Source organism: Anser brachyrhynchus (genome assembly GCF_964034855.1).
Source record: "Anser brachyrhynchus genome assembly, chromosome: 20".
NCBI classification, from domain to species: Eukaryota; Metazoa; Chordata; class Aves; order Anseriformes; family Anatidae; genus Anser; species Anser brachyrhynchus.
In genome coordinates this window covers 4,715,030-4,735,915 of record NC_137713.1, presented here as the reverse complement: position 1 = coordinate 4,735,915, position 20,886 = coordinate 4,715,030, and the positions used below count along the sequence as shown (strand labels likewise).

At 48.0% G+C, this 20,886-nt stretch overlaps 3 protein-coding genes across 10 annotated transcripts in view; 1 reads left to right on the top strand and 2 right to left on the bottom strand.

The window, feature by feature from the left end:
* Positions 1-269: 269 nt before the first annotated feature.
* On the bottom strand, positions 270-11,589 carry ZSWIM7 (zinc finger SWIM-type containing 7). 2 transcript variants are annotated; one of them, XM_080563245.1, is made up of 5 exons: positions 11,468-11,589; positions 9,107-9,128; positions 5,835-5,937; positions 1,378-1,482; positions 270-558 (listed from the first exon to the last, which is right to left on the bottom strand). In XM_080563245.1, exons 1-5 carry the CDS (start codon positions 11,541-11,543, stop codon positions 442-444), a joined length of 423 nt encoding a protein of 140 aa, XP_080419371.1. In that variant the 5' UTR covers positions 11,544-11,589; the 3' UTR covers positions 270-441. The 2 variants fall into 2 exon arrangements, with proteins under 2 accessions (XP_080419371.1, XP_080419372.1); XM_080563246.1 differs by having other exon boundaries at positions 270-529.
* TTC19 (tetratricopeptide repeat domain 19) lies at positions 11,360-20,885 on the top strand. Of its 4 annotated transcripts, none has more exons than XM_080563234.1 (10): positions 11,360-11,785; positions 12,136-12,190; positions 12,331-12,441; positions 12,624-12,662; positions 13,182-13,238; positions 13,507-13,568; positions 14,164-14,258; positions 14,442-14,596; positions 14,898-15,060; positions 15,519-15,820. In XM_080563234.1, exons 3-10 carry the CDS (start codon positions 12,340-12,342, stop codon positions 15,650-15,652), a joined length of 807 nt encoding a protein of 268 aa, XP_080419360.1. In that variant the 5' UTR covers positions 11,360-11,785; positions 12,136-12,190; positions 12,331-12,339; the 3' UTR covers positions 15,653-15,820. The 4 variants fall into 4 exon arrangements, with proteins under 4 accessions (XP_080419360.1, XP_080419359.1, XP_080419358.1 ...); XM_080563233.1 differs by lacking the exons at positions 11,360-11,785; positions 15,519-15,820 and adding exons at positions 11,836-12,044; positions 20,683-20,885 and having other exon boundaries at positions 12,117-12,190; XM_080563232.1 differs by lacking the exon at positions 11,360-11,785 and adding an exon at positions 11,836-12,044 and having other exon boundaries at positions 12,117-12,190; positions 15,522-15,820.
* Positions 18,679-20,886, bottom strand: part of NCOR1 (nuclear receptor corepressor 1) — a 66,311-nt gene continuing 64,103 nt past the window's right edge. For 3 of the 4 annotated variants that reach the window (XM_080563208.1, XM_080563207.1, XM_080563209.1), the window contains exons 46-47: positions 20,157-20,339; positions 18,679-19,912 (exon numbers count right to left, since the gene is read on the bottom strand). In XM_080563208.1, coding sequence (XP_080419334.1) covers positions 19,725-19,912; positions 20,157-20,339 — 371 coding nt within the window. In that variant the 3' untranslated portion in view covers positions 18,679-19,724. The remainder of the gene's footprint in view (positions 19,913-20,156; positions 20,340-20,886) is intronic. The other variant, XM_080563210.1, reaches the window with a different exon arrangement.

The following is a 20,886-nucleotide window of genomic DNA, read 5'->3' as shown; positions in this document are numbered from 1 at the left end:
TGGTACGGGTTTGCCAGCGATGGATTGGAAATTGCCCTGAGCAGCCTGCTGCCAAGAGCCACTGCGGGCTCACTCTTTGCAAGGCCGAGTCCCCAAAACCTTGCGGCACTGGACAGGGGTTGGGGGCAGTCAGAGTGAGAGCGGTTAATGAGGCTCCGTGGTCACCCAGAGATCTGCCGGACTGATTGTGTCTCCACACTGCCACAGATTAGTTCAAACATCTTCAGAAATCCCAAGAATAGCTTAAATAAATGAAACCGAAGTCAGCACAGGCTTCTTAACATTTATTAATTAATTAATCAGTGCAAAGCTGCTAATTAATGCCACATTTGGCTACAGCACAGGAAGAAACCTAGCAGCTGCAATGGCAGCCTCGTAGACATGCTGGCTATGCAGCCAGGAGGGTACACAGAAAGCACATCTGCATGTGATCCAAGTCCTTCATCCTTCATCCTCTTCCTCAGCCAGTAAGATGTTTGTGAGCTGCTCCTCAGAGACTGTTAGCTCCTGACAGGCTCCCATGGCCTGGCTGAGGTAGACAGCAAGTATATGTTTGCACTGCAAGTAACAGCGTGGAAAAGTTAACAGCAGGAGCAACGCAGGAATGCCATGCTCCATCTGGCAGCCACAAAAAAGCATCCGCACCAGAATGTGTCCAGGGAAGTTCTCACCCCCCAGGAACATGTTTCCCCCTTGTCACACCAAGCCCCGGCACAGCCTGGAGCTCGAGTTGCCCCAGGTCTCTGCAATCAGGACAAACACAGGGGTCTGACACACGGCAAAGCCTTACTGGATCCTGCTGCCCTCCCCACAAGCACGCCAGGTGCAGAAGCAGGTAGGTCCAGGCCGCAAAGAGCAAGAGTTTGGCTTCGCATTGTCTGGCAGCCCTCACACACCCCGCACAGCTCTAGGAAGTGAGAGCATTAGGCCCAGCTCACAGAGCTCCGGGAACAGGCGGGCTTCCCACGAGGGAGGGGTGGTTGGCACGGGGGGGCGCGGACAGACCCGTCAGTGACACTGAGCCCTTCCTCACTGGCACCAGGTGAGCCCCAGTGCATCAGCCAGCCCCTACGTGGCACTCATACGTGCAGCAGTGGCCCTTGTTCCCAGAGACCAGGAACTATTCATCTCTTGAAAAGTAACACGTAATTAAGAACAAAAGCCCTTCCCAGCCCTTGTAGGCCTAGCTCCATCTAAACGTTGTGACTCCTGGAGGCCAGATTATGCACTGGGTCAGGCACAGCCTGCGCGGCCAAGTCCACGCTCACATATTTGCTCCCTTGGAAACTTCAGGCTGCTGTGGTTCGGGGAGGAGAAATCAGCACAGCCTTCTCCCCCACACCCTGTCCTGGCCCCAAGTTAAGGCAGACAACTTACCAGAAGGCTCTCGCTCTTCTGCAATACAGTAAAACCAAAAGCAGGACACGTACAGAAGTGGCAGGAGCTGTAGCAGGTGTAGAGTTTACCCGAGGTCCCAAGAACCTGAAACAAAGTTACTCAGAGGGTGTGGGAGTCAGAGAGAACATTCACTTTCAATTTCTTTAAATCCTTGATCCTTTAAATCTTAATACTCCTGGCCTGTATTTGGCCTGACATCCTCTCCACAGTGACTCACAGCATGCAGCAGGCGAGCAGATGCTGCAATACAAAAGGGGCCCCAAATACTGCGGTGACACACATGAAGCTTGAAACTCCTCAGCTTTCTGTATCTCTACATCCTTCTCTCCCTACAGGAGAAGAAAGCTCCTGTATGTACCCCGTGTTTGTGGCAGACATTGGCTCCAGTGACTTGTCTGCTGCTGAGAGATCAGGAAAAGGGCTGAGGCATCGAGCACAGGGCCCCACCTCAATCTCCCAAATTCCCTACAGCCAGGCCCCATACTGGCAGACCCTGGGTGGTTGAAGATGACCCAAACTCTTGTCACAGAAAGCACACTGATGAATCCAGGGCCACCACTGACCCGAGGACGGAAGGAGAGCAGCAGTAAGCACTTGTAGCAAGGCCTTTTCTAACCAGCACCGAGGGCTGGAGGCTGCAAAGGCTCTCGCTGTTCTGCTGTCAAAAACAGCTGCAGCTATTGGAATCCAGTTTTGCCTGAATAAACAAAGTTCAAGTCTCCAGAGAAGAAGCCTCCCTGCTTCACCTCTGGTTTGGGAACAGCACTGCCTCCTTTTCCCACGTGCTGCTCCTCTGCAAGGCGGGCCCTGGCTCACATTCCTCCTCGGGCACAGGACGTGGGCAGCCAGGTGAGGGACGCGCTCGTTCCAGCGTGAAGCTGACAGGCAAACTGCGCACTGCTGGAGCTGGTTGCCTGACACAGAAAAGCCAACCTAGGGATTAATTCTCTTCTGCCTTCTTCAAGACTGGAAAGTAGTTTCAGAAAGTTATTTTAAGAGCAATCTGCTCGGCCTTCCTCCTGTTGCAAGAACACACTCACAGACCAGGAGCCGAAACCTGCACCAAATAGTATGGAGTTCCCTGATGCTCTGAGGCTTAAACTGAACCCATCCCATGGCCAAAATGCGGTTACAACAGACCATGTGCCACAATGTGTATCGTATGTGCCACAGCGAGAGCAAGTGGCTGGCACTAACGCTGAGAGGGCATTCCAGAGAACGGTGGGGCTTTACAAGGGTTTCATCACAGCAGAGCTCTCTTCTGTGCACGAGCTCCGGGCTCTGATGGCACACCACGCTCCTCTCACACCAGGCTTTAGATTCTGGTTGGATTCATGGCACAAGTACAATTAAATGTAAAGATTCCTCAAAAAAGGAAAAAGACAGTGGAGGTCTGCAGAGTGTTGCTCTCCCCCAAGAGGTCCCTGGCACTCTGAAGTCCCTCCGGAAGAACATCATCCCTCACGGTCCAGAGCTGTGCTTGCTGAAGGACACTTCCCCTGTCCCCTGCAGCTCTCTCTGCAGCCCTTGCCTGGTGGGTGAGGCCTGCAGGTTTGAGCTCTCCCCCAGACGTGCTACACCTCTTATCCCTCATCTCTCCCAGCAGATTCAGGACACAAGATCCGCATTCTTATTTCAGGGGAAATCAGACTTTTTTCAGTCTGGCCTTTACCCTGGCCCCTCTTATACTCCAGGCTGTTTGTTTCACTTGCGATAAGTTTGTTTTTCTCTAGCCCCTTTGATTGTTTTTTCCAAGATGAAGTATTCCGATGGTGCCTTTCTTTCAGAAGTGTTTTCCTTTGAGGAGGGGGGCAAGTCACAGGCTGCCAGATTTGGGCTGAGCTTAGAGATCCCCCATCCTGACCTAGATGGCAAGAATGCAGCTTCTGCCTAATAAGGCAGGATCTAAACTCCAAAGACCAAGAGAAAAAGGTGCCTCCATTTCTGGGCAGCTGCGGCCAAGCCAGGCGCTGGGGTGCTTTCTTGACCCGGAGGTGCTCTGAGATTTCCTTCCGCTGCCCTTGTTGCCAGGCGCTTGTTGGCAGCACCGAGAGGAAAAATAACCTTGGTGGTGGTGTCCCTGCCAGCGTGCAGGGACACAGAAGAGCCAGCTCTGGCACCAGTGCACTGCTAGGCAGCACCAGCCTGCGCCAGGACCATCCTCAAGGTGGGCCAGGCTGCCAGAGTTCCAGGAAATTAACTTAAAAAGACTTATAAAAGAATAAACCAATAAAAATGCAGGACGTGAGCAATGGAAGTGACAGCTGGTGGCAGGACTAGAGCACTGACCCTTCCCCCTGCTAGCTGCCTCCACTCCTGCAGCTCACAGCTTTTCTGCAACTCAGGCACAGCTAAAGGAGGTGCCCCAGCCGCCCCCGCTCACCACTTACCATCCAGCAAGCTCCACCGCCAGCGAGCATCTGCCACCTCTGCAGCAGGGAGGACTTATCCCTGACCTGGAATTACCAGAGCTGGCTATAGCCTGCAGTGTAAGGCAGATATTACACAAGCTCTTTTGGGATGATTTACAACCCTAAGGTAACATTAGCCCTTGAACACCCTGTCAGTGGCACCCCTGTACTAAGTAGCAAAGGCATTAATGCCTGGGCATTAAAAGATAACTCATGGTTTTCACTTGACTGAGGGCTCCTTCTTCTCCCATCTCGGTTCCTGAGGGCAAAAGCTGTCTACACAACGGGCTGCAGTCCTAAGGCCGGCCTGAGCAGAGCCATTTTCCCCCAAAGCAGTGCCTAAGATGTGCTGAGTGATATGGAACAAACCGCGTTTTAGCCTGGGAAGTATCAACATCTCAGATTTGGCTACGAGGACCCAGAGGAGTTTCACAACAGGACCAACCTCATGGTCTCTACAACAAGAGCTCTCCAGATCCAGCTGGGAGTGAAAGCACCACTTCACATTCCAGCTCACCCACATCTGGGTGCAAACGGCAGGGCAGAGCTGACCTGGGGAGCGAGGGATGACTGAGCCTGCGTCCAGACGCTCACAGATGACCCCTGTCCCCACTGCACTGGGCGTGCTTCTCTGCTGCACAAGTGCACACAGCTGGGACCAGCGCCTGCACCACACGCAGGCGTGAATCGAGAGCCAGTGACACTACCCAGCCGCCCTGAGTGCAGTGTCCCGCTCAGCGCTTTGGTTTCTGCAGCCCCAGCCTGTGTTCCCGTCAAGGCTCCAGCCGGCGGCCTCGAGAGAGGCTCTGCTCTGTTTCTGCCTCTCAGACAGCTGTGCTGAGGAAGGATTTCGCAATGGGACCGGCCTCACGCCCCCAGAGAAAATAGCTCTTTAGATTCCTCTGTAAATGAACTCATCAGCATGGCCTTAATGAGCAATGGAGCTGCACTACCGAGGAATGCTGCTCGGACTCGTGCGGCTGCGGGCAGGGCCTGCTTCCTGCAGGCTGCCTGTGCGCGGGAGGACACCGGCACACGCTGCCGGAGCAGCTCACATCATCCCATCAGCTACCATCAGCTACACGGCACCCGCTGAAGGCTGGGCCTGTCCCACATTACCTCCTGATGACCAGCCCCGACCAGCATGTCCAGGGGTTCCTTCCCTGCAGCATCAACACCCTCTTGTCATGCTTCTGATTTCCTCTACACCTCATTAGGCTTCCTCTATCTAAGAGATGAATATCAAGCCTCTTGAGACGCAGATAACTCTGCCACACTGCAGATAAACTGTCAGTGGGTGAGCACACATTGAGGCTCCCTGGGCTGACCAGAGGCTCTGAGTGTCCCCTTCATCCTTCACACAAAAGGGGGGTAAGTGAAGACTGTGCATCCCGGCCTGCAATGCTCTGTCCCAGCCCACAAGGCCTGACAAAGCTCTGCAAGGACAACGTGACCACTCTCTGCCCAGTGACATATTCAGATGAGCAACAGTAAAAAAGGAAAAGCCTTTAAGCATTCTATTAGTGAGGCAGCTGCTGTCTAAAGGTCCTGGAAGCAGTACTTCTTAGGCTGCACCAAATACCCACCGGCAAGCCCTCACCTCAAATTGGAGCCTGTGTTCTCGAGCCCTTTATGTTTATGAATCATGCCTCTTCGGAGGGGCAGAATTCCTCTCCAAGGCCCCAGAAGCGAGGAAGATTCCACGTGCAAACCAAGCAATGCAAGCTCTGAACACGTGAAAAATGTTTGTGTCGCTACCCAGGCCTGGTTTCCCAGCAATTCTCTTACCCTAGATGACCCCAAAGCATCTCTGCACCTCCAGAAAAGGAGGGAAGGCCCCTTGCAGGGACAGTATTTAGAAATGTTCCTCTTGGCTGCTGCAACAGCGAGTTTGTAAGACACTGATATTGCCTCTGTGTTTATCCAAGTGCACTTCCATGTTCTGCAAGTTAGGAGGATATTGGGTCAAGTGTCAACTGGAAACCATCAGATAGTGAAACAGGAGGAGAAAAACAACGCGCGTACCTGGTATGCTGTCCTTCCACTGGGGGACACGACTCGGGTGACAGAACGGTGATCCACCAAATCCAAGGCTGGGACAGCAGATGGGCCAAATACGAACTTCAGCCTGAAAGAGAAAGGGTCTCCAGCTGGGCCACGTCACAAAAGGAGACCACCTGGCTTAGCTTTAATCCATAGGAGGCCTGTAGCCAAAAGTTCCCTTTGCACCTCAAAATCCCACCAGTTACAGCTCCATTAACTATGCTACCAAGCGATGTGCCCACCTGGCTTTCTCAGCTTTGCTGACTTTCACCGAGTGACTGCCAGTCCCTGCCCAGCTCTCTGAGACAACCCCAGATGACGACCTCTCTCGGGGACTCAGTCCTCAAGGACAGCCTCCCTCTGGCAGCTATTCTGAGCACCTACACGGTGTTGGGTATTCTTGAGAACTCCCAAAATCCCAAGCTGCTCCCAAGCAGTCCCACATCTCTTTGCAGTACCCACCTCAGATTGAATTACAAGGCATTTTAAGGATTTTTATTTTTATTTTTTTACACAGGACGTTATGCGATTCTTCTTCAGCACTATGACCCAAACACATTTCTGGCTGCCTCCTGCACAAACAGGACATGAAGTGGTTCCTGTCCTGAACTAAAATGAGACAAAGTGCATCAGAGACACAGAAGTGAGATTTTTACAGCCAGTCTCCGTGGCTGTGAGGCAGCGTTAGCTATGTAGGTGAGGAGTTATTCTGGGGCAGCACATCTGGCGTGACAGTCCTGGTTGAGTTCCCCTGGGTCAGTTTACTGATCAGTTGAATCCCACCTCCAGTCACAGCCACACGTCACGCCTCAGAGCAAAGAGCACCGATGATACATAACTCCTTGAGCAACAGGACTCCTTCCTGATCCCCAGAAAAGTGGTTTACACCCTGACGAACGAATGAGCCATTCTGGAATGATTATGTCTCATTGATCACAGTCACAACTGAGGTACAAACTATTCTTTTTCTACCTAAAATTGCGGCAATAGGAAGCTAAGGACTCTCTGGAAAATACTTAAGGCATTACGCTGCAAGTGGAGCCAATGCGTAGTAGTAATTTTATGTCTATAGCCCAGCTACCACCAAGGCCCAGGGACGACTTCATTCCTGATACACGCCCAGGAACAGCACACGCCTTATGTCACTCCATGCTCCCTAAAAAACTTTCCCTTTCCTTCCCTTCCAAGCAGGACACGTCACCATGCCGGGACGCACCACTGCATGGCACTTACAGAGGGCAGCTTGCTGGGATGGGGAAGAGACGTGGTTAGCCAGATTTGCTCAGGTACACAATTGCTCTCCGAAAAGCAGTGCCTCCGCACAACTCTCTCCTCCGTCTCAGTGCTGCAAGGCAGCACCACTGGGGCGCGTTCTGGGGTCTGGCCGCTGCTGCACTCGGTGCTGTAAAATTCTACACCAGCAAGTGGGAAAATAAAGAGCTACGACTCCTGAGGGCACAGCAGGTTCCATCACCGTACTCCCTGTCTGCAGAGTTAGTGCCATTCAAGGAGGATTTTCTCTCCTGCTGACGCCGTGTAAGGGTTTACGATAAGCCATACGTCAGACCTGGAGAGCTGTACCTTTAGTCCATTGTCCGGACAGCTCATAAGCTTAAAAGTTATTCTAGACCTGTACATCCGGCCACTCTGAACGAGTTCCAAAGAGCTCAGGGGCAACTGAGCTAATCTTTACAGACCTTTTATCCACTGAGAAAAATCTGCGTAGTCTAGATTAGTTACAAGGGTAAACAAGAAGAAAATCAGCAGTGATGAAAAGATAGCACAAAACATGAGCAAGAGAGCAGGAGAAAGCAGAGGAACGTTTCCAACTCCAGTGAAGACACAAAGAGCCAAGGCAGAGCCCTGGCGTCTCAACAGCACGGCTGACCTACGCGTCTGAGTCAATCTCATTGATAACAAGCCAAGAAGACAGATTTATTCCAGGAAGACCAAAACTTCAGTTGCACAAACTCAAGGCAGTAAGGATTGGTTTCATCTGACAGACCGAAAGGAGGTGGGTGGGGGAACACTCAACGTAAGGCATTCCTTAATGATTAGATTTGGAACTATAATAGGCCTGAGTTTAATGAGTTTCAGTAACTCTTTCAAATTTGGGGAATTCTTTTTTCATGTACATAATTTGATCAGTCTAACAGGAAATAAGTAAGGGGAATGCCCAAAGGAAATTGAAGTTCTTCAGATATTTGGAAGAGATTCAGAAATTAAATCAGAATACTTCAGAGCCCTCAGTCACAGGGAACTGATGGAAATCCTACTGCCAAGAGTTACCACCCAAGTGTTACTAAACTTAACAAGGGAATTTCTCTCCTCTTTTCTTTTTTGATGAGAAGGAAGCAAAAAAGAGACTTGTCAAATATAATCCTACCCGTCAAAGGCCATTGTGGTCCAGAAGAAGGAGTCAGCAAGCATGCCTTTCACAAGTGTTGCATTAGGTAACTTTAGACCCAAAGCCATCAAGGCCTGAAGGGTTCCTGGTAATCTCCTCTCCTGGCTAAATTACAGGCAGGCAAGGACACAAAGCTAAATACGAATCTGAAAAAAAAAGACTTTCTCACTGCGATGGTGCCTTTTCTCTACCTTCATCATCAATCAGTGAGGACTGCAGAAGCTGAAGAACCTGGATCTCTTAGGAGGTTTCTTGTGTTTTGCTGACATATTCACGAGCTTCAGTCAATGCAAGGGTTATAAAGCTGACCTGACAATTACACTAAATGGAAGAAAACTCCCAGGACAATGTTCGAGGGAATTGTTACCTGGTTGGTGCACAGAGATATGTTCAGCTCTCCCTTTCCAGCACACACACATGACTCAAGCAGAAGAAGGGATCTCAGGACGCCGTTGTGCTCACACTGATAGGAACGCAGTGGAGCGCAGCGTTCCAGTGGCATGAATCACTGAAACACAGTCCACTCTCACAGAAAACTCATTCTGGATCTGAGGGCGGACGCAGCTCAGGTTAAACATTCTGGCTTTCTGCATGTTTTATCCACCCAAATTAGTGCAAGTCATCACAGGAGATTCAGCGATACAGAGATAATTTCATGAATTTGGAAAAACCCTTCAGACAAGGGCTTTTATTCCCACTACCAGCGCACACACTTAGTTAGCAACTGCGCCTGAGAAATATGTACTGGTCAAAGGCAGAAGAAAACCAGCAGCACTACGATGACAGCAAGTTATCAACTGCCCTTTAACAGGACACTTGGACAAGAAGCAAAGGAAAAGATACTTACCCCAGCAGCAGGTCATCAGGGACTGCAATAAAAAGAAAACAAAGGGTGATTTTGCTGAACTCCCCCACTGCATAAAACATCACCACAGGCTAGGATGCTGATCGCAGGCTAGCCCAGGGAGGGTAGCGTATCCCTAATCTACCCCAGAGGCCAAACAAGACTCTAGCCATCCCTTCTAGTCAAAAAAAGAAACAAGGAGCAGCAAAATGATCTGCCATGGTAGAAAATTTTAGTCGTGACAGTGTGAGGGGACAGGAGATGTGAAAGCGGGTGGGAGTTTGCCTTCCCCACCTCTCGTGTCTGGAGCTCTGGCTGAGCACACCAGGGCAAACAGCTCAAGTTCCACAAAACCCAACGGCACGCAGAATTGACAGTCAGGCAACGCTGCCATTATCAGTCTGAGTTCCTTGCTGCGTGAACCACACTAGAATTGAAAACAATCCAGTGCCATGCTGTTCCCACCAGACTGCCCAGCCCTCTGTTCCAGTCCTGAGCCTCCCACGTCCCGTTCTGGGTCTGGGCCCTCTTCACAGCAGCGCTGCCGCTCCCCACACCGGGCCTGACGCACCCCACCAGGCTCCAGCCCCCTCCTTTCCACCACCTCCACTCCAATGTGCACCCGCTCCCAGGCCAAAGCTGGGTTCTTCCTAGTTAATGCAGGAGCAGAAGTTTCCTCAGTCCTTTTCAAGAAAGTCATCAATCCCACTTGTTCCAAGAGCCACAACCCTCGCACTTTCAGTGCGACTCCTTGTTATTACGGCATTTATCAAGCAATTATCACAGCAATTAAATACACATCACACATACATTCAGACCACAGGGATTAATTTTAAAAAGAAATGTGGAAGTCCAGATACACTTACTTTTACAATATCCTACTTTTACAAGCACGCAGCTTCAACATCTTGCCCTGCCTCTTTAAGAAGCTGGTTAAAAATACATATATTGGTTTCCCTGAAACTCTCTTGGCGTGAGTAGAGAACTTTGCGGCATCAAAACTTTGACAATGTTGTTCTTTTCCCAGCGTAGTCTTTCAGGGCACCACTAGTTTACGGCTTTTAAAACAGTACACACGCAAAAAAAATCTTCATTTATTAGAACTTCTTGTTAAGACGGAAAATTACACTTCGGAAAAGGAGTCTGTTTGTTTTAGCTGACAGCTGAGGCTCTGATCATCCAATCTGATCTTTCTGTTATCACTAGTGGGACACAGTGTACTATGCCTTGTTATTCCACTGGAAAATTAGGTCTTCTGACTTTAGAGTCCTTTGTTCCAGCAACTCAAAATATGGCCTATGACTGTTATACCGTTGGTCTGACTTTTCCAACTTTCCTCTACTTTAGTTCTCTAAGGTGATTGATCAGTTTCTTTTCACAGTTATGTCCCAGCATCCTGTTTCGGTGCTTTAGGGATAAGTTTTATATAAAGCTTACATAAGCTTTATATTTATAAAGCTTTTTAAAAAGTTACATGTACATTTTGGATCTACTCTAACCTGACAGGAGCCATACTGCAAGTATGCCAAGAAGCTATCCGGGTGGTCACTCAGCTTAGATATTAAGTCTTTGTCCATGTCTCACTCAAACGTAGCACTCAGACAGACTTCTCTGGATGTTTTTTGGGTTGGTTGTAGCGCAGGTAGGAATATTCCTTAGAGACACATTCCTTTGCAAGAACCATTTTGCACTTCTTACCCAGTAAACACAAACAGTAATATTCTTTTACACAGATTTTTGCACAGATTACAGAACTATGTTAGTAATCCAGAGCAAAATGAATATAATTGTTCTTAACTAGCTGCTAGAATTGGCCAGGATTTAGCTGGTAGTTTCTGCCTTCTTCACTCAAGCGATGGAAAGCGGCTCTTTGCCACGGGCTGGCTAACGCAACACCCTCTGCTGGTCAGCGATGAAACACGTTCATTTCCATGAAGAATTCCCTTTTAACTCTGGTTTTGAAATTAGCGAGTCTATAAAAGGAGCAGTACAGTAGGCATAAAAAAAAAGCTATAGAAAAATGTGGAAATTATCATCCCTCACATGCAGCCACTTGCACTACGAGCAAGCAGAATTCCTCTGGGTCCCAAAAGTGCCCAACTTGGTCTCAGTTTTGAAAGGGCGTTGATTTTAGAAGGGGGCTGCCCTTTGTTATCTGTACTTCAAAGCTCTTTAGGTTGTCTCCAGGCAGAAACAGAGGAGCTGGAAACAACCCCACAGCTTGCCACTCATGAACGCGAAGCCACCGCCTGCAGAAGGTGCAGCCCAGGGGAGGACACCAACACCCGCTGCTCCCTGACGGTGTGACAGCAGCACTGTTAGCGGCCCACCCCCCGCAGGGACGGTGCCGTTTCCCTTACGTACCGTGCGCCGTCTCCTGAAAAACCCTTTTGATCTCCCTCAGCAGCTCCTCCGCCACAGCCGGCAGGGTGCTGCCCATCCCCTGGGCACCCGCCGCGGGGCTGGAGCGAGACGGGAGGGACCGGGAGGCAGCGGGAAGCCCTTCAGGTCACCGCGGACATCGCAACCCGGGCAGCGCCTGACGGCAGACCCGGAACCGGCCCGGGGGAGCCGCCTCGGGGCCGTTCGGGGCGGCGGGGGCCGAGGCGGCGACCTCGCGGCCTAGCGCGGCCTACCTGGGCCTCACCGGGCCTGCCTGCTGCCCCGTCGCCATAGCAACAGGTGACGCGCGGCCCCGCGTCACGTGGCGAGGGCGAGCTCTTAAAGGGCCCGCGCGGGGTGGGGGGGGTGAGGGCCATGCTGGCGGCGGGGCTGCGGCGGGCCCTGGGCGTGCGGCGCTGCCCCGCGGGGCTCCCCCGGGCCCGGCCCTCGGGGGCCCGGCAGGAGCGGGGAGGGGGGACGGGACCGGGAACGGGACCCGGAACGGGACCCGCCCGGTGGCGGTGGGCCCGGCCGGGCCCGGCCCTGGGCTTCCTAGGAGGTGAGGGGAGGGGAAGGGGGGCGGCGGGGAGCCGGGGGCGGCGAGCGGCGAGCGGCGAGCCTCGCCCCGCAGCCCTCTCGCTCTTCCCCAGGGACGCCGAGGAGGACGGCGAGGCCGCCATCGTCCTGCTGCTGAAGAGAGCCAAGGTGAGAGGGGGGAAAGGGCGGCCAGGGCGCCGGGCCTGGCAGCTGGGGGCCGGGGCTGAGGTGTTCCCCCCCCCCCCCCCATTATCCCTCATCTCTCTTGTTCCCCCCCCCGTTATCTCCGTTTTTGCCTCTCCCCGCAGCTCAGCACGATGAAGGGCGAGCTGGCGGAGGCCGAGAGGGTTCTGCACCAAGCCCTGCGCCTGGCGCACCAGTCGGACGACAGGAGGGCCATCGTCTACACCTACAGCATGGTAATGCCCCGGCAGGGCTGGTGGCAACATCCCGCTCGGTGCCGTCCTGCTCGGGGCAGGGCTGTGCCGGAGGGCCCAGGCACTTCCATCATGGTGCTGGGAAGCTGTGTGTGGAAGGACGAGAGGTGGCGGTGAGGCTGGGCCCGGCGGTGGAGCTTCAGCGCAACGTCTGTCTTTTCCAGATGGCAAACGTGGCCTTCATGCAGGGGCAGCTGGACAACGTGAGTAACCCTGGTGTTTTGGCTTTATTTCCTTGTAAGAGTCTGATATTTAATGTGAAGGGTTGTCAACGATCTTGAAGGTGCAATGCACGGCTGACTTGCTGAATCCTGAGAGTTGTGAGGCAGGGATCTCATATTCTAAAGCAAAATCATCTGCCTTGGGACTGCAGTCCCATGCTGCTTAGTGTTTTCCCAGCTGGATTGTGAGCTCCAACGTGGTGAGCAAGGGAAGGTGTATGTCTTACTATCAAAAGCCATGGTCAAACATCTAGAGGACTATGCCAAAGAGAACACAGGAAAGCAGTGAAGAAACACAGATGTGATAAACTGGTTGTTGGTGTAGGAGTCCTGAAGTAACACTGGCATCAGGCTCTGGTTGGCCTTTCACTTTCCACTGGTCTTGATAGCAATTGTGTCGCAAAGTGAGACAGTTTTCTCCCAACAGTCTCCTTCTGTAAAGAATAGAGATGTTTGAAGTGTCATCGTTCCTCAGTGTTCTCTTCAAAATTCTCATTTCAGGCAGAAAAGCTCTACAAAGCAGCTATGAGCTTTTTGCTAGCAGGAGACACAAAGGAGGTAGGTTCTTTTGATAAAGGCTTTCCAGCGGGAATACTAAGTGTGGTGCACAGTTCTTTGGTCTATTTCTTGTGCTGTAATGCTTCCTCCTGGAACTGGCAATACCAGCTATGAGCTGGTGGGCTTCTTAGGAACTTGCTTTAATGGATGGCAGCTCTGATGACAACAGGATGGGCAATTTCAAGGTGTAAACTTGTTCTGTGGCAAAGTAATGGTTCTACTGGGAAGACGTTAGAAGAGTAACAGTTGCATTGTGTCCTCCTGGCAGGATGACAATGCAGTCCTTGAGATGTCCCTCAAGCTGGCCAGTATCTATGCTGCTCAGAAACAGTGAGTTTTCTGCTAAAGGCATCTTTTACTTTAATCTCAGTTTCATAGTGGCAGTGGTGGCCAAGCAGAAGCTCTTGCCTCTGAGAACAGAGTGCCTGGGGAAGCTTTGTGACAAGATACTACCAACATAAAAGCGCCCACAGGCGTGCTGTTTGCCAGCTCACTGTCATGCAGCGCAGTGATTGCTGTTACAACCTGTCTGGCTTAGGGCAGAAGCAGTTATAGAGGACATAGCTCTCTAGCCTTAAATCCACACCTCACAAGACGTGCATTCAGGAGAAAAGGCTTTTGACTGCAGTTGGTGGTTGGTAACTTGTACCTTCATTTTTCTTAAGAGATGGAGCATTGGCATGGGTGATCTTAGCTGGCCTTGTCTGGGGGGTGGGGGCCCTCTCCATCTCGTGGACCCTTTTGTGCACAGGTCAAGAAAAGGGTCTAGAAACGTGATCAAGGATAGAGCACTGAAGGCAAGAACGGTCTGATGGAGAGGAAATGTTTTCTCACAGGCCGCCTAGAGTAAGGAAGTGAAGGTATTCACATCTGTCCCTTCAGGGATGGAAGAAGCCTCACGTTGATGGGTTGTTGCACTTTGCAGGCACAAGTTAGCCCTCGCTGGCTATGAGTTCTGCATCCTGACCTTAGAGGAGAAGATTGCCAAGCAAAAGGACTTGCCTGAGGATGTCTTGTCAGGTGGGAGTGCCTTAACTGCCAAAGGCTTCTCTCATTATCTTTGTTTCTCTGTCCTTGCTGTTATCTTCTATGTTGCCCAAGCACCATCTTCATGTCAATCCATTGTCTTCACACTGCTCTTGTAGGATGTGAACTGCTGCTTGATCTTATGAAGCGATCACTTCCACTGTTCTCTATTTGCAGCTGAAGAAAAAGCCAACACCCGTCTCTTGCTGGGGATGAGCCTAGACTCCTATGCTCGCTATCTCCTAAACATTAACCAGCTCCCAGTGGCCCAAAAGATGTACGAGAAGGCTCTGCAGATCTCAAAGGATGTTCAGGGAGAGACTCATCCACAGGTGATGTGTACAGTGGTGGTTGGACTACTGGGGAAAGAAAGGCTAACTGATCTCACAAGGAAGGAGACTGCCGTAAAAGCAGCTTTGCTGGTGTTGAACGTACACAGCACTGAATTGGGTTCTGCTTTCCTGCCAGGAAGAATTGAGTGTGTGGCATGCTGATAGATAAGGCACTTTCTTACTAAAAGCTTCGCTGGGAAATACTTTCACTAGTGTGACAGGTCTATGAATGTGGGGCTCCAGTTGGCCTGAAGTTCTGCGTCAGTCTTGCTCTGAGGATTCCTTTTCTGTCCTTGTGCAGACTGTGGTCCTCATGAATGACTTGGCAACTGTGCTGGATGCTCAGGGGCACTATGATGAGGCATACTCCTATGTGAAGAGGGCAGCTGAACTGGCAAAGGAGACTCAACACCCCGAGGAGCACATGGTGCTGAACAACCTGGCAGCAATTCTGATGCACAAAAGTAAGTGAACGTGCCGTCTATGTCACTGTCTGTGCATTACAGTTTTTAGTTTAGTGGCTCTGTTGACTTGGTGTAGACAACTTGTGTTGCATTCAAACCGAATTCAGCTGCTGAAGGATCTTGTCCAAGATGAATGCAGTACTGGTGCATCTGAATGTCAGCCAGGGGGATCTTGTTTCCCTTGTCCTGTACATTAAGTAGCTGTTCCAAACTGACAGAGAATACTGCTTGTGACTTGTTTCAGTGAGATGGTGATGCTGAAGCAGCACCTTGTCATGTCATCATAGCTCCTGTCTAGCCCTCACAGTTGGCACTTTATGCTGCATGTTTCTGAACCTCCCTAGTTCTTAACGTGTTCCATCCTTTGCTTGTCCTCTGCCTGTGGTCACCTTCAGGAGGGGATTCTGAAAATAGGTGGTGTAATTGGCTAGCCATGCCCCTTTTTCCTCTTGCTACAGAAGACTTTCTGCAAGCAAGACAAGTGTATAAAGAAGCTCTGAAGCAGGCAGAACAGAAGGGAGATGTTGCTTCTGTCCAGCACATCCAGGAAGAACTAGCTGAACTGGCCAAGAGGAGAAAGGGCTCCACCTGAGTTTGGCCAGAGTCCAAGCTGCAGGTGTCTGACAGCAGCAAGGGTGGGTCAATACAAACAGGCTGGGACTGGTGCAATTCTCCAGACGAAGAGCAATCAGGAACTTAAGGACTGCTTAACAAGAAGGGCTGCTACTGCCCATACAGTCCAAAATAAAGTTGTGAAATCATAACTGTATTTCAGTTTGTGGTATAGTCTATGGTTATAGTGATTTACTGTGCTAATGAGTGAACTTAGTCTTGACTGCCAGCAAAATGCAAGCCTAGCCTGTTACTAATACCTGTAGTCACTTGCTATTCCTGACTTCAGAGTATTTGGTTTCAAAACACTGCTATCCTAAAGCTAGGTCATGAAAACAGCCTGCCACTAGGTAGCACTGCCTAAACTTCAGATTAAGGAAGGAGGATCCAAACTAAGGCAGGAATTGTCTTAGCTCTTTACATGCTGGCTAGCACAACAGGCTGTACTTGTCAGATGCAGTTCAGTATGCATTAGCTTCAGTAGAACAGATCACAGAATGTACCTGTACTATGACAGAGCTGCAGCCCTGTGTCATTTTCAAAGAGGTTGCCAAAGATCAGGTGTGGCTTCAAAATGTCTATCCAAAGATAGAACACCTCTTCTTGAAGGAGGGGTAAGGCTATGTTACTAAACAGAGCTGCTGTCAGAAATAAAACCCTCTGCTACCTTACCCCAGTCAGAGCACACTAACTGCCAAAGCTGTCTTCCTTTCTTGGACAGGTCATGATCTGTCAGTGCTAGAATGCTGAGGCTTCCTGTTGGAAAAAGATAGTTTGGCACATACTATCAGGTTTGTAAGTTACTAAATTCACATGAAGGCATGTCTGAACAAAAACTTTCAGTTTTTCTCTGCAAGGAAGCCTAACAGTAAAGACAAAGGAGATTTTAAACCAGAAGTTACTAAATCCATGTTTCTCCACGAGAGTAGAACTAGATATAACTCACTAATCAAGCCATTATTTTAACTGCTCATTTGTAAGAACTTCAGGTGTTTAGTACAACTCTCAATGTTAATTGCATTATTAGTTTGCTTACAGTAGTAGCATTAATAGTGGCTTAAGCTCTTTGTTACTTTGAGCTAAGAAGAGGCACATGCAGATTTCCTAGAGTTAGATGTTCATTGAAGCTAGAAACTGTCACACACAAAGCTTTGTTCTCAGCAAGCTAGGAACTAAAGATAGGGCTGATACAGGCACACTTGTACCAACAAAAAGGCTCTAACACCTTCAAACCAATCTTTATTTAAGTTTTGTTTGGTGGTGTTTTTTTTCATTTGGGTTTTAAGTGGCAGACTGTAAACACTAGCAGTGTCAATTAGGAACCCTGCAGCACCCCCTAAGGGAAGTGTTTTGCTTGTTCTCATGAACATAGCTTGATGCTGCAAAACAAGAGGGAGACACAGGAAAAGCAAATGGAGAACTGATCCCCTTTATTGATTGGTCTGAATCCAGAAGTCACTATCTACACTGAAGACGTTGTGTGGAAAAAAAATCAGTTACGATGCATGGGGTTTTTCAAGTCTTAAATGGTTTCATATCAGAATCATGAAACAAAGATGACAGCATTGTGAAAGCGCTGATCGGAAATCATTATAAATCTGTAGTAAACTATACTTTGTAAATGTGATTTATAAACACCTTCCTGTTTGAAACAGGTCAGATGTAGCTCCATACTTGAAGAGTACTGGAATTGTGGTAAACCCTAAGTTAGGCTCTGGAGAGGTTTTACATGGGAGAAGTTAGAACTTAGATAACAAACAAAAGCAGCAGCAACATTTTACATGCAAATGCCACTCACGCTGCATCTTAGGAGAAAGTAACTATCCTACTTTGGATATCTTGCTGTTGCAACAGCAGTTACATGAAGCTTTGCAATGAACATGCTATACTTACAGTACAGTTAGCAAAGACTTTTGTCTGTACATGCCTCTTTTGTTATATTAATAATTGAGTTTTAGAAATAAACTTAACTGTCCACTGCAAATTAACAGCTACAAAAAGGGCAGAGGAACTTGTTTTCCAGTATGTGTTGCACAGGAACAAAAAAGTTACAAATAAGAGCACAGCCCTAAAAACAGGATGAAAAAACACTACTTTAAGCCAGAAGGTTAAAGGACAGGAAGGTGAGAAAGTCTTTTTTAGAGAAAGACTGCAGGCAGCTTTAAGACTGCCAAGTGCTCTATGCTGATGCAATGTTTTCTTAGAAAAACGGTAGCAAAGTGATTTTGTATTTACAACACAGTCAAATTTCCAAATGAGTTCCCTTACCATTTCTCTTTCCTACACTTAGGGTAAAAAGGCTTTTCTCTAGCAAATATTCAAAAGTATGTTTGTTATTGATAAATAATTCTGTACTACTGGACCATCACAGTTCTTTTGTAAAATGTAGAGCTTACATGGACTCAAGGTTACATAGCTACATTATACCTTCATACAATGTATTGCAAATACAGTGTTAAATTTAAAAGATTTTGACTGGAGAAGATTTTGACTCTAGGCAAGGATTGTTCAATGAGATGCAAAAGCAGTATGGAATCTGACAGACCATCCTACCCCCCAGCTCAGTGCTATCTGTATATCAGTCCTTCTACCCCAGAGATTTAGATTCACTTTCCTGAGGTTAGTGCAGCAAAAAATAAGATGCTCCTGAAGAGGGATGGCAGGAGACCCTGTGATACTGCTAACCAGATGCACATATACATGAGCTACAAGCATATCATAGCAGGCATTGATAGATGAATGATTAAGATGACTCTCTAGTACCATATACAAGTAAAAGAAAATTTCACCCTAATATGTATTGCACACTTTAGGAGTTAAGCCAAGCATTTTTCAGGACTTCTACCAAAAGTTTTCTGATAAGATTAGAGGTTGGGATGTGGACACAGGCTTTAAAATAATTATTACATAAAGATTTTAAAATCAGACTAAGGAAAGTAAAAACTGCAGTATCTATTTCAAACTGGTTATAACAGAAGCCAAGTAGTTGACTCGTGTTGGTCAATTATTCTATAAAAGCGTTTTGTTTTTATTTAAACTCAGGATGTAGAGGTTTTTCTTCTTAAAGGACTTATCAACCCACCCAGAGCCTCTGTTCAGATAAGCCATTTGTTGTGGTTAACCATGACAATAAAATTTAGTAGCCTATTTCAACTGCATACAATGCAGAAACAGAAAACACTAAGATAGGCGTTTGGGGCACAGTTGAAATTCCCAGTGTGCGTAACAGTGAGGTATGCCTCCAGAAGCTGTTCTTTCTGTTTTGTTTTGATTTTTTTTTTATCCTTTTTAAAATGAACCATAACATACCCATGCAATAATATTTCTGCAGTGTTGCTAAATAAAACCAACTGCACCAAAAATTTACAATGTGGCAGAATTCAAAATTCAAAGAAATATATCATCTTATTCCAGCGAACTGGCTATGTTAATGTACACAATTCAGTAAGGGGTCAGTCAAAAAAAAAATCAACATTTTCACAAGAGTTGAACACCACTGAGAAGTGTCTAGGGGAAAAAAATATATATAAAAGCACCATGCCTGCAAGAAGTGGCATGGCATTAAACAGGCAATGATGCTAGGCTGATTGGGAGGCTAGGGGTAGGGTTAGGCTAGGCTGGTAGGGAGGCTAGGGTTATGAAGAGTACTCTACACTGGAGAAAATGCTTAAAAAAATTACAAAATGACCCCCAAAGTTTAGGCAATGATTTGAACATAAGTACACCAGATACTATAGCAAGGGAAAAAACACTGCAAAAAGTACTCTCTATTTACAGAAGAATGATTTAAAGACATTATGGTTTTCTTTACAAATAGATGTAGAACAGGAATAGTCCACATTTTTAAAAACTCTTTACATATTTATCTTTAGTAAGTCAACCTTCTTGATCACAATCCTCCAACACACGGCCTGTGCAGAAGGCATTTAACGGACTCTCCATTAATTCTTCATTGTGTGGCCCTTGCTCTCTTGGAAAGTCTCTCTGGGCACAAGTCAAAAATAACTTTTTTATTTTGACCCGCAAATTAAAAAAAAAAGAATCTGCATAGTTCAGTCATCACTGTCAGACAGAGTCTCATATTGTGCTGAAAGCAGTGGTGCAGGCTCTCGCTCCCATATCCTGTTCTGTTGGTGAGTGGTTGCTTGGCTCATGGACGGTGGGGCACACGCGATTGATGTTGGCGGTGTACTGCTGAGCATCCTCATTGTCAATGGGTTATAAGGAAACTGTGTTGAACCTGAATGAAAGAGTTTCTCGAAGTCAAAAATGTGCCATTCTAAGAGGTTATAAGAGATCTATAGTAAAGATAGTATGGTTTTGGTTGTGACAACTAGCAGAAAATCTGTTTCAGGAAATCCTCGCACCACAGATCTAGATGATGTAATCTTTTGATAACTGCCAGTGTTATATGTCTGCATCTGACCTTTCCACAAATAACACATCTAATTCATTAAGTTGGAAAGAGAACCCCCATTTCTCACCTGTTGATGAAGGCCTATCTTCCCAGGCCCACACTGGAGTCTGTCTGTGGTAGTCCCCTTCTGAATGTACAGATGAGACAGAAGAAGGTCTTTCAGTTCCTAAATATCCCTGTCCTGGAATTGGAGACTTAGACTTCCTACTATTTGATTTGCCAATTAACTTCTGCTTGCTGACTCCCCCTCCTGGAAATAGAAGGGACAGGTTTTCCAAAAATATTACACTACACTTTAGCCTCTAGGTTTGTTTCTATAAATTATTGCTTAGCACCAAACAAGGATTTGACTTGATGCTTTCTGCAATGCTGATTTACTACAATTAGAAGACTGGCCTATACAGTCACTAATGACACTATTGCTAGAAAATCCCTATTCTTACCATGAGAGTTATATTTCCAACCTTAGGAAGGGAGCTGTTTTCAGTTCAAGCTAGTTCCCATCAGTGCATGTTCCCTATAGGTGATGTACTACACATGTATTTTTCATCTAGCCACCGAGCCAACCCATTATCTCTTCCCTGTTTCATCAGTGTTGTCATTCTCCCAGAAATATTGGCTAGTGCTCCTGAAATCACCAGCACCGTTTTGAAAGCCAGGACCACTACTGGGAATAGAAACACCATCTCTCTGTCACTTCCAGAGGAAAGGGAATGACTTTCAGTGACACTGAATTTATTCAAGCCCTTCGTTTATTTATTTTATTTAAACCATGAAATATTTGGGAGCTGAAATAC

Bases quoted from the DNA above. Each gene is read 5' to 3' on its own strand.
- ZSWIM7 (XM_080563245.1), bottom strand. From the start codon at position 11,543: ATGGGCAGCACCCTGCCGGCTGTGGCGGAGGAGCTGCTGAGGGAGATC. The intron at 9,129-11,467 runs GTACGTAAGGGA...TTTTTATTGCAG, and splicing joins TTTTCAGGAGACGGCGCACG to TCCCTGATGACCTGCTGCTG. The intron at 559-1,377 runs GTAAGTTGTCTG...TGTTACTTGCAG, and splicing joins AGAAGAGCGAGAGCCTTCTG to TGCAAACATATACTTGCTGT.
- TTC19 (XM_080563231.1), top strand. From the start codon at position 11,861: ATGCTGGCGGCGGGGCTGCGGCGGGCCCTGGGCGTGCGGCGCTGCCCC. The intron at 13,239-13,506 runs GTAGGTTCTTTT...TCCTCCTGGCAG, and splicing joins TAGCAGGAGACACAAAGGAG to GATGACAATGCAGTCCTTGA. The intron at 14,259-14,441 runs GTGGGAGTGCCT...CTCTATTTGCAG, and splicing joins GCCTGAGGATGTCTTGTCAG to CTGAAGAAAAAGCCAACACC.